The 11,523-nt window shown below is 43.7% G+C and overlaps 1 protein-coding gene across 1 annotated transcript in view; it reads left to right on the top strand.

The window, feature by feature from the left end:
• The first annotated feature begins 651 nt into the window (after positions 1–651).
• PLBD1 (phospholipase B domain containing 1) overlaps positions 652–11,523 on the top strand; it is a 55,326-nt gene continuing 44,454 nt past the window's right edge. The window contains exon 1 of the mRNA XM_081248527.1: positions 652–1,167. Within this exon, the coding sequence (XP_081104653.1) occupies positions 1,068–1,167 (100 nt within the window). The 5' untranslated portion in view covers positions 652–1,067. The remainder of the gene's footprint in view (positions 1,168–11,523) is intronic.

The following is an 11,523-nucleotide window of genomic DNA, read 5'->3' as shown; positions in this document are numbered from 1 at the left end:
CCCTTCTAGGAAATGTGCCTCTTTTCCTCCCTTCCCATTAACACTTCAGTTAAGCTTGGAAGAAAGATAGAGAAGAAGGGGGTGTCTAGGCCCCCGGCTGGGTTCCCTCACAGACCCTTAAGCAGAGCTCTATTGTGGCAGTAACGCCAGATTCCAGTACCTGTTTATTTATACAGTTTTATCCCTACTTGCCTGTCATAGACATGCTGTTAATGGTCTTTATATCACTGGTACCTGACACAAAAGGTGGGCTCAACAGATGCTTACTGAATAAATAAAATGCCTTTTGCCTACTTCACAATGTCACCTAGGGCACCCTCTGCCAACTTCACAATGCAACCCAAGGCATAGTTTTGCCTACTTCACAATGTCACTTTCAATTGATCCTGCACAGAAATGGGGACTTCACAGGGGGTTGGGGGATATATCTGGTTTCAGACCCGTCTGAATCACTCGCCAGTGGTGGATCCAGCCAATGAAGAGAAAAGCAAACGATCCAAAGTCTTGAGCAACAGCCAATGGATTTAGGTTAAACAGCCTGAGATGGAAGGGCACTAATCCTGGAGTTAGAAGGACCAGTGAAGACCTCTCCAGAATGGCGAAGAATCGGAGCTGCGTGTAGGCAGGGATATGCATTTCTCCACGGCCAGGGGGTCTCCTCCCAACTGATGCAGACGAGTGGCCGGCCCTAGAGGCTAGCCGTGTGGACATGAACTGATTTGTTCCAGCCCTGGGCCGCCAAACCGCCCGACGAGTGAGGAGAAAGCAGTGCGGAGCCTCGGCAGGTCCCAGAAGTTTAGGAGGGGAACTGTCCCAGCCCTGCCCACAGGGCGCTAGAGGGTCAGAAAGGACCCGCCCTTCCCCGACTGGGGCCCAACAGGGAGAAGGTTGTCCTCAAGGCCACGTGAGCCTTCCTCGCCTCTAAAAGCCCCAAACAGGCCGGGCTCATGAGAGAGGAAAGTTAAGGACGCCCCAACCTCTGCATCGCTGCGCCCCGGTACCGGCCGCAGAACCGCTCTGCCAACAGCTGCCTGGTCCAGCCGAGCGGAGATCGCGGCCGCCGAGCGATGTCCCGCCGCAGCCCGGACGGGAGCCTCGGGCTGCTCTCGCCGCCGGCCCTGCTGCTGCTGCTGCTTCTGGCCGCCGTGGTGCCGCCGGGCCTGGCAGGTGAGCAGCGCGCCCCGCGGGCAGCCCGGGCGGGGGGCGCCGGGAGGGGCCCTGGACGCCCGCGCGCTCCCCGCTGCGCCCGCGCCTCTCGGTGAGCTCCAGAGTCCGGTCAAGTTTACTTCCCGCGGGTGTGTCCGTCTGGCTTCTGGGTGGACGCCAAGGAACGCGCTTCTGCCGGGGTTGCTCCAGCCCTGCTGGAGCTCGGGGATGGCCCCAGACGAGGGCATAGGGTGTGTGCTTCTGCGAACTTTAGAAGCGCTGGCCAGAATTCTTGGCAGACAAATAGGTTCGCTCCTGCACGACTCTTGGCTTTGCTAAGCCTTGGCTGGTCCTAAAAGCGTCAGTCAAAGGACATCTGAATATATTTATTCGCACCATAGAGAGGTATGATCCCGGAATGCCACTTTCTTTTTTTTTTTTTTTTTTGCCTTAATTGACAATGACTTTGGTTTAAAATGATGAGAAGTGCAGCCTGGTATTGTCAGTTTGATATGTGCCAGGCAGCGTGCGGAAGGATTTGTGTTCTTTCGTATAATGCTCACTACAATCCTAAATAGGCTTATTATCCCCGTAATACAGATGAGAAAGTTTGAGACTGAGAGGTTTCAGTAATTTGCATAAAGATACACAGCCAATGAAGGCAGAGCTGAAATGTAAAAGGCCATTTACTTGACTACTCCCCTCTTAGTAAAACAGGTTTTAAAACGATTTGATTCCTACAGGTATTGACACTGACCCTTTGCCTAAAAAAAAAAAAAAAAAAAAGTTTGGGCTTTGTCACTTTCACTCCCAATGAGTAAAACCAAGATTACGTAAGAAAAAACCTGAAAGACTTGAAAAGTAATATTAAGAGAGGATTCATTTCATTTTATTTCCTAATCCCTTTTCTGTGCTGACCTTGTGCAAGACTAGGGTGGGGTTCGGGAGAGCAACCCCTTCCTAAAAAGCACCTACTGGTTCTTGTTCCTCCACCTTCCATCAACAAGTGTGTGAAGTCACCAGATTTCAAGGCCGTTGCTTTCACAACTTGCCCACTTACCATTCTTAAATCTTTCCAGTCTTTGAAGCTGCCTGGGCTTCTGAGCTCAGAAGTGACCCATCCCAGGCTCCTGACCCGTGATTTGCCTGCACATTCTGGAAGTGGTGAAGTCCCCGTGCCACCCCTTAGCCCATTGAGACTGCTCATTAGGACACACCTGGGACAGGCTAGGGAGCGCCCTGGAAATGGAAATGGCTTCTGTGTCTGGAGTGCTGGCGGAATCTTCTCTCCCTTTTCTGTTCTTCTTTTGGATTATTGGGATTGTTTTTTTGTTTGTTTATTTTTGTTTTTGTTTGTTTTTGTTTTTGTGCGGTACACGGGCCTGTCACTGTTGTGGCCTCTCCCGTTGCGGAGCACAGGCTCCGGGACGCGCAGGCTCAGCGGCCATGGCTCACGGGCCCAGCTACTCCGCGGCACGTGGGATCCTCCCAGACCGGGGCAGGAACCCGTGTCCCCTGCATCAGCAGGTGGAATCCCAACCACTGCGCCACCAGGGAAGCCCTTGGGATTGTTTTAAATGTTTCTGTAGATGTGAGGGGGCAGCCTGAGGAGTGAGGTGGAGACATTGTTTTTCTGAAGATGGGGCACTGTTTATTCAAGAAAATACCAGCCGACAAGAAACAGCTTCTTAAACTGAGTTCCCCAAATAAGAAGCTGAAGCCATGCCAGGTGGAGGGAGTCAAGGCAAAGAGTGAGGGCACTTCTGCTGCAACTGATCCTGATGGCACTGTGCCCAGCAATCCAGAAAGACGTCTTATCATGGCATTGAGGAATGACTGGTGATGCCCACCCCGACTGTCTCAAAAGATGCGGTCTCTGTTTCCTTTGTTCCACCCATATGAACCTGTTTTCTAGTGCAGCTTTTGGGGTCCCTCAACTGCTGGACTGCCAACAACTTTTGGGCAGAAAATGGGGCCTTTGCTACCCCTTGCTTTCCATGTTCTCTCTGAAATGCCCAGCTCAGTACTCAGCATTTAACGAGTGCCCGATAAACACTAAAGGGATTGTATTTTCAACCCCCTGGGATGAATTTTATATCTGCTAACATACACCTCTTTATCCAAAACCAACTTCTTTAATTTTTGAAAGTTACATTGTAGTTTCATTATTCTAGAAATCGGCAAACAACTACCAATTCATCCTAGCCATATATTTCAAACTATTAGACTTCAGACATATAATCGCATTGCCTTTATATTTCCAGACTTTCAAGCCCCACATTGTGTTTTTAGGATGTCTTGTATAATTTTTCTTTTCTTCTTCTTTTTTTTTTTTTTGGCCGCATAGCTTGCAGCTCCTACCAGGGATTGAACTTGAGCCCTTGGCAGTGAAAGCTTGGAGTTCTAACCACTGGACCACCAGGGAATTACCAGTTTTTCTAAGTCGTATGTATAGCGCAGTCAGGTTGTCACCAGGGAAAGAGATGGGTTGGTTGCCAAGAGACTCGTAAGGTGGCATGTGCCTTGGTAAAACTGGTTCCAGATCTGGCCCTGGGACTTGCAGGGCTAGACTCCAGGAATTCATTCTTTCCAGTTCTCCAGAGCTGATCAGATACAAGGAAGCTGATTTGTCCTGATAAACACACGTCTGTTCATCAGAATACTAATTGTTGTTCATTTTTATCAGACTGGTTATTTGTGTAGCCTGCTCCAGGCACATCCTCACTGCAATCAAACTACACAGGATAAAAGAAGATCAGGGATTCTTAGGCTGGGGACCTGATCCATCTGCATCTCACTAGGACTGGACACTTCAGTTAGCCCATGGGTCCCCCTTACCAGACACTGCTTGCCCAAAAACCTGGTCACCAACTCCTTTTCCACTCTCCCATGACTCACCAGTGCCACATGAGACTAACAGATTGCCTCTCTAAAGAGGCTAATCCCTTTATGTGGCTGTCGAGGAGTTTAGAGTCCTGGGAGTTGTTCAGTCTCCTTAACTGATATAGCAGACCTATGGCTGAGGCCAATCTCGATTGATCCTTTATCTCTGAGAACTTTCTTGTTTCCAGATTCCCTGAGGAAGTTGCTCCATATGTTCACTCTTTCTATGGCAGGTCTTCATTCTTGGAAGTCAAGTATTAGAGAGAGATGATGGAATTCCAAGACAGAAGCTGTAGAGCCAGACTGCCTATGTTTGAATCCTGGCTCCAATACTTACTAACCACATGACCTTCGGTCAATTATCTAACCTCTCCATGCCTCAACTTCCTCATCTGTAAAATGGGTATTATAATAATATCTATATCATAAGTTTGTTGTGAGGAACAGTGCCTGGCACATAGTAGGGGCTATATAATTGACCAGCCATTGGAGTTGCTTTTCTCTGAAAAGGCATCGTGGATCTCTTGATAAGGCAAAAGGATTGCAAAAGGATTGTTATGAAAACAGAATTTTTTCTTAATCATGGCCTAACATTTCAGGGAGTTGGGGTCCATACCAGCACATTAAGCAGCTGTTTCAGAAAACACTTTCCTGGGTTATAACTGTCTGAAATCATCTTGATTATTTTTGCCACAGTGCAATTTTTATTAACCATGGCTGCTTTAGAATTTCCCAACACTTTTCTGTCTTTCTGAGACTCACTAAGTCTTCCTACAGCTCATCCCCATTGTCTTAGTGTTTTAGACCCAAAAGAAGACAGCGCTCTGTGTGAACTCAAACATTTTCTTGTGCTCTTTCTATACTAGTTTTTTTTTTTAATGTGGTATCTTTTTTTTTGAACTTTTTATTTTACATTGGAATATAGCTGATTAACAATGTTGTGATAGTTTCAGATGCACAGCAAAGTGACTCAGCCATACATGTATCCACTCTCCCCCTAACTACCCACCCCCCAATCCGGGCTGCCACATAACATTGAGCAGAGTTCCCTGTGCTATACGGTAGGTCCTGGCTGGTTACTGGTTTTAAATATAGCTGTGTGTATATGTCAATCCCAAACACCCTCACTATCCCTTCCCTCTACCCTTACCCCCTGGTAACCATAACTTCATTCTCTAAGTCTGTGAGTTTGTTTCTGCTCTGTAAATAAATTCAGTTGTATCATTTCTTTTTACATTCCGCATATAAGCGATATCATACAATATTTCTCTTTCTCTGTGTGACTTACTTCACTCAGTAAGACAATCTCTAGGTCCATCCATGTTGCTGCAAATGGCATTATTTCATTCTTTTTAATGGCTGAGTAATATTCCATTGTATGTATGTACCACATCTTCTTTATCCATTCCTCTGTTGATGGACATTTAGGTTGCTTCCATATCTTGGCTATTGTAAACAGTGCTGCAATGAACATTGGAGTGCGTGTATACTTTTGAACCATGTTTTTCTCTGGATATATGCCCAGGAGTGGGATTGCAGGGTCATATGGTAGCTTTATTTTTAGTTTTTTAAGAAACCTCCATAGCGGCTGTACCAATTTACATTCCCACCAACAGTGCAGGAGGGTTCCCTTCTCTCCACACCCTCTCCAGCATTTATTGTTTGTGGACTTTTTGATAATAGGCATTTTGACTGGTGTGAGGTGATTTTGATTTGCATTTCTCTAAAAATTTGCAATGTTGAACATCTTTTCATGTGCCTCTTGGCCATCTGTATGTCTTCTTTGGAGAAATGTCTATTTAGGTCTTCTGCCCATTTTTTGATTGGGTTGTTTGTTTTGATGATATTAAGCCACATGAGCTGTTTGTATATTTTGGAGACTAATCCCTTGTCAGTCACGTCATTTGCAAATATTTTCTCCCATTCTGTAGGTTGTATTTTCACAGTGTTTATGGTTTTCTTTGCTGTGCAAAAGCTTTTGAGTTTAATTAGGTCTCATTTGTTTATTCTTGTTTTTATTCCCATTACTCTGGGACATGGATCGAAAAAGCTATTGCTGCAATTTATGTCACAGAGTGTTCTGCCTATGTTTTCCTCGAGGAGTTTTATAGTGTTTGGTCTCACATTTAGGTCTTTAATCCATTTTTTTTTTTTTTGCGGTACGCGGGCCTCTCACTGTTGTGGCCTCTCCCGTTGCGGAGCACAGGCTCCGGATGCGCAGGCTCAGCGGCCGTGGCTCACGGGCCCAGCCGCTCCGCTGCATGTGAGATCTTCCTGGACCGGGGCACGAACCTGTGTCCCCTGCATCGGCAGGTGGACTCTCAACCACTGCGCCCCCAGGGAAGCCCACCACCTTTTTTTTTTTAATAGAGAAGATTCCAGTTGCTCCTACAACTTATATTTTGCAATCTTTTGATAATTTGGCTTTAAGATGTGGCTAGAAAATGTATTAATAATGTTATTATGTAGGTTTTTTTGTACTACTGTGAAACAGGAATTTACTTAATGTGGTTAAAAAATGAAACTAATAGAGGTAGTGAAATTATGAGGAAACTTGAGTCTAAAATTTGAAACTCTCTGTCTGTATAGACAACAGATATGTTATCATCTTCTTGGGGAAAATTGTGAAAGTCTCTTGATTGAGAGAGACAGTCTTGCTCTGAAATTTGTCCTTCAGTCTTGCACACACAGCTACAATTCCAACATAAGGTAGTGTCGAGTTACTCAGACCAGACCTAAGATATCAAAATTCTAATCTGCAATTAGAAATTAAGAATTAATATACTGTAGATGTAATGTGAATCTGTCTCCAGTGGTGACCCTCCAGCCAGTGTGAAAGTTGGGGATTTAGGTGGCCATATAATAAAGCATTGTGTTAAGCCCAAAGGAGCCAATACAATGAGATTTAAGATGCTACCCCTCATTCTTAAGAAGTTTGTAATGAAATTTATTGGACCAAATACATATAACTAAAGAGTGATCTAGATGAGCGGTGAGCTGAGTGCCGAATCAGAATGGGGCAAAGTTGACTTTCTGTTGATAAGACTTTTGGCAAGAACTCTGAGTTAAGCCAGCAATGAAGAATAGGTACATTTTTAGGAGATGAAGGAAAGAGATCATTCCAGAGCCAAGCAAATCTCCAGCATTTTTATGTATTAGTATTTTGTTTCCTTGAAGCTCTTTTTTTTTTTTTTAAAACTAATCCCTTTCAAGCTGCCTTGTGTATCAGGCACATTATTCATCCCACCTCACATCTTCTCACCTGCCTTTTATTCTAGTTTCTCGTATATAAGCTGAGGCACCTCACCTCAGCCAGACTGCAGGAGCCCCCTGCCTTCTACCTCAGAGCTTCTCCAAAATCATAACTGTTTAGCACTGGAGCATGTGCAAACCTGAGAGTGAAGGATTTAACACCTCATTTAACACTCCCTTTGACCTATGTAGGATGGGAGCAGTTGGATAAATGCTCCCTCTTCCATCCCTGGGATGGGATCTTCAGAGGCTTATTCTGCACACCTCCTTGGACCATCTCAAAATGCACCCTCCTGCTTTCCCTCCCTCCCTGTTTCACTCTCCTGGCCCCCTACTCCTGTTCTCTGGGAGCACTTCCCCAAAGAATTCTCCTTTCATCAACAATCCCAGGCTCTGATTTCTGGAGGGAGTGAGAGCTAAAATACCTACTTACAGTTTTGCTGCCTAGAGGTTGATTATTCATGAATCAGTTATATTCTTAATGACTCTGATGAAGAGACAAAGCAAATCTCAAACCCAGGTATCAATTTACTGAAAGCCCTTTCGAAGAAGGAAAGGTGCAAAGCCAAGGTACACAGAGGGATCCTGAATGACCATGCTCATTGAGCATAAAAGAGAAACGCAATTCAAGAATCACAGTCAGTCAACTACTAGCTAAAACCAATCTGGTTAGATTAAGTTGCAATTTTATTGTTTTTATATTTTTCTCTGACATATTCTGCCTCTGCTTTCTCATGTTTCTTTTCTTCTCTAACTGACTGACTATATCAGGCAAAAATTGTATTGCTCAGGGTTGAAAACGACTTCCTCTTTCATAAATGAGTTGCTAGCAAACTTAGGTTCCAAATATGGGAAAGAGTGATTTAGGCCACTTACGATTATTTTACAAATTCTAAGACAGGGTTAGGGATTATTTTTCAACTGAAAACTCATAGAAAATATTAGAGTAAACAGGTAAATAAAAGAAATTCAATTTGGGTGTTTTGGTTTTTAGAGAGAAATAGGAAAATGATGGGACCTCTTTCATCTTTATTTACAGAAGAAAAATACTCTGTTTTTAGAAAGTAATATTCCCATTCATTCAACAAATATTTATCAAGTGCATTGATTCTAAGGATGTTGATGTTAAAAATGTTTAAATCTGGGACTTCCCTGATGGCACAGTGGTTAAGAATCCTCCTGCCAATGCAGGGGACACAGGTTTGATCCCTGGTCCGGGAAGATCCCACATGCCACGGAGCAGCTAAGCCCGTGCACCACAACTACTGAGCCTGCACTCTGGAGCCCGTGCTCCGCAACAAGAGAAGCCACCACAATAAGAAGCTTTTGCACCGCAGCGAAGAGTAGCTCCCGCTCGCCACAACTAGAGAAAGCGCGCGCACAGCAATGAAGGCCCAACGCAGCCAAAAAAAAAAAAAGTTTAAATCTCATTTTCATGACTCTAGAGAAAATGTCAACACGTGGCCCTTGCCCCTTGGGCATCTGAACGTCCTCTAGGCTCCTTACCCAAGCTGGAAGACACATGACTTGAGTTATTTTAGATTAACTTCTGTGAATGTTCAGATAAATTTCACTTTTGGGTCAAGAACACACACAATTAAACTAGATTCATCAAAGAAACATTACTGTGCCAGCTACAGCACTCCCAGGACAGAGGGTCATAAGCAGAAGTGGCCCCTGCCTTCACAGAGCGTGTATCGAGCTAGATTGAGATTAGAATTATGTGATATTTTTCTACCTTTTTGCTATTACCCTTTCCACACCATTCGCCTCACAACATGGAGATTTTTTTTTTAAATAGAAAAGCATAAGGCTTAAATTATTCGAGGATTTAAGAAAATCAGAAAAAAGCATGGGACGGCAACCAGGAAGAGTTGATACATGGAGAAAGCATTGAGGAATGGAGGACATCAATTAGGGGTAGCAGGAGAAACTCAGATTTTGGCTTAATTCTCAAAGCATTTCCTAAATTGGTCAGTGTGTTAGCAGTAAATTTTTCTCATTGAATTCTCTTGAGGACTGGGTAAAAGTTTTTTTTTTCCATGCATGGGGGCACATGAGTGTCAAAAAAGCACAGATTTACAGAAGTTTATTATTTGTGGTCAGAAAAGTAGGTAGTACCAGTAACAGTGAAACAGCCACCCTTTTTCATTTCCTACAAAGCTCACTGGAGGTGAGGGTGGGAGAGAATGCATGAGAAAATCTGGGGAGGGGCTGAGGCTGTGGCATTTGTGTCCCAAAATCAGTTTGGAAAACATACTTATTATATTTGGGAGGAGAAGAAAGGACATATCTATGAATGATGCCCACAATTGTCCAACTGTGGTCAATTGACTTAGTAACAATTAGACTCATTCATCACCAGAAGCCTGTTGACAAGTATTCTGTGCCTGCCTATGTTTATCAATGCCATTACTTCCATGTTACCGTTTTTAAAGAAAGCCCACCAATATGGTCATGACTCAGTTCAGAATAAATTGACTTTCCCGCTCAAGATCATTCTTTAAGGGTCATAATCAGCATTAGCTGAATAGCATAGCTTGACCAAGTCCCAGTGTATCACCCTCTTAGGCCAAGGTGCCACGATGCTCTAGTATTAAGTTTCTAATTTTAGTGCTCACTTTCATAGACAATCTTTGCATCAAAAAATATAAAATACTGAGTCAGTTTTGAATGTTGAAAATAGATAACCATATATAAATATTTAATCTGAGCTTTATAGTATCTTAACCACTAAAAACTTCGTATGTCCAAAACTAAACTCATATTCCCTCCCAGACCTGTTTCCCATCTGCTCCCTCTCTCAGTGATGATACAACAACCATCCACTGAGTCACAGCCTAGAATCTGAGTCATTCTGGCCTCCTCCCACCTCTTTGATGACCTTAATAAGTTTGTCTTTAACCTGAGCAGCTGTACAGTGGTTTCTTAGGCAGAGAAATAAATGCACTACATACCATTTCTTTTCTTCATTTCTTCTTTTTTCTTTTCTGTCTCTTCGTAAGTCTTCCTTCCTTTCATAGATGTTTATTGAGCACCTGTTGTGGGTCAGACACCATATCAAGTGCCGAGGAAACAATCTCTGGCCTCGAGTTCATAGGCTAGAAGCAGCGGCAGACATATAAATTACATTACAATGTGATAAAACTGGAAGAAGACCTGCTTTCAAGGTACATGGAGCTTGTAGAGCAAGCCAGTCCCTACAAAGGGGGTGTTGCTTCCTGAGTCTTAAATAGCAATTTTGAGATTGCTGGGCATTTAACAAGGGAGAAAATGTCAGACATAGGAAACAGCATATGCAAAGTCAGAGGTGCTGGACCAGCTCATGACAGGTTGGAGAGCTGTGTGTGCAATGCTTTCAAGATCACAAAGTGCATGGAGTGGTGGATGAAACTAGATAGGTAGGCAGAAACCAGGTCATGAATGTCAAAAGGGTAAGTCAAAGAATTTTAATTCTAGGAAGTAGAAGCCATTGAAGATTTGGGGTAATTAAGTAAACAAATCAGTTTTGCATTTTAGAAAGGTCACTCTGGCAAAGTATGAAGAATGGATTAAAGGTCAGAGAGACCTGGAAAAAAAGCCTCTTCATAGTTCAGACTAGTTGTGTTACCAAAACTAGCATAGAAATGTAGAGCTAAAGAGGCACTTACTAGTGGTAGAGATATTTAGGAGGTTTTGATTAAACATGAGTTATGCAGGAGAGAGGAAACCTGGATGGACTTGGGTTTCAGGCTGAAAGATCACAGAGCTAGAAAGCAGAGGATGGAGGATGGATTGGGAGAGAATATGAATTTTGTTTTGGATATTTTTAATTTCTAGTGCTGATGGAATCATCTGGAAGGTGTTATCCGTTGTGCTGTTGGGTGTAAAGATAAAGAGGAACCCATGGGAGAAATAGGAAAAGGCAAGCAAAGGAGGAGGTGATTCAGGAGAGATTGTTCCAGAGGCCATGGGAGGAAAGAGCTTTAAGAATAAGTGGGCACCAAGGTCAAATGCTTTCAGAAATTCACGTGACATTAGGATTAAAGGATTCCATTTGTGATGCAGAGAGGGCTGCTGTGGTTGATTTGCTTTGAGCTGCAAGATAATGGAGCACGTTAATATCCTAAAGGGGAATGAGCCACTGCAGAGAGAGAGTTTTAGGGTACAGGAGCAAGAAGATAGAGGATGGAACAAAGTTCCTAATGAAAGTGAGAGATCCACCTAAGGAAAGTGGTGGGATCCAGAGCACGGGTAGAGGGA

Source organism: Mesoplodon bidens (assembly GCF_964165515.1).
Source record: "Mesoplodon bidens genome assembly, chromosome: 11".
NCBI lineage: Eukaryota > Metazoa > Chordata > Mammalia > Artiodactyla > Ziphiidae > Mesoplodon > Mesoplodon bidens.
Note: the sequence above shows the minus strand (reverse complement) of the source record. Positions and strands in the feature narration are given on the sequence as shown.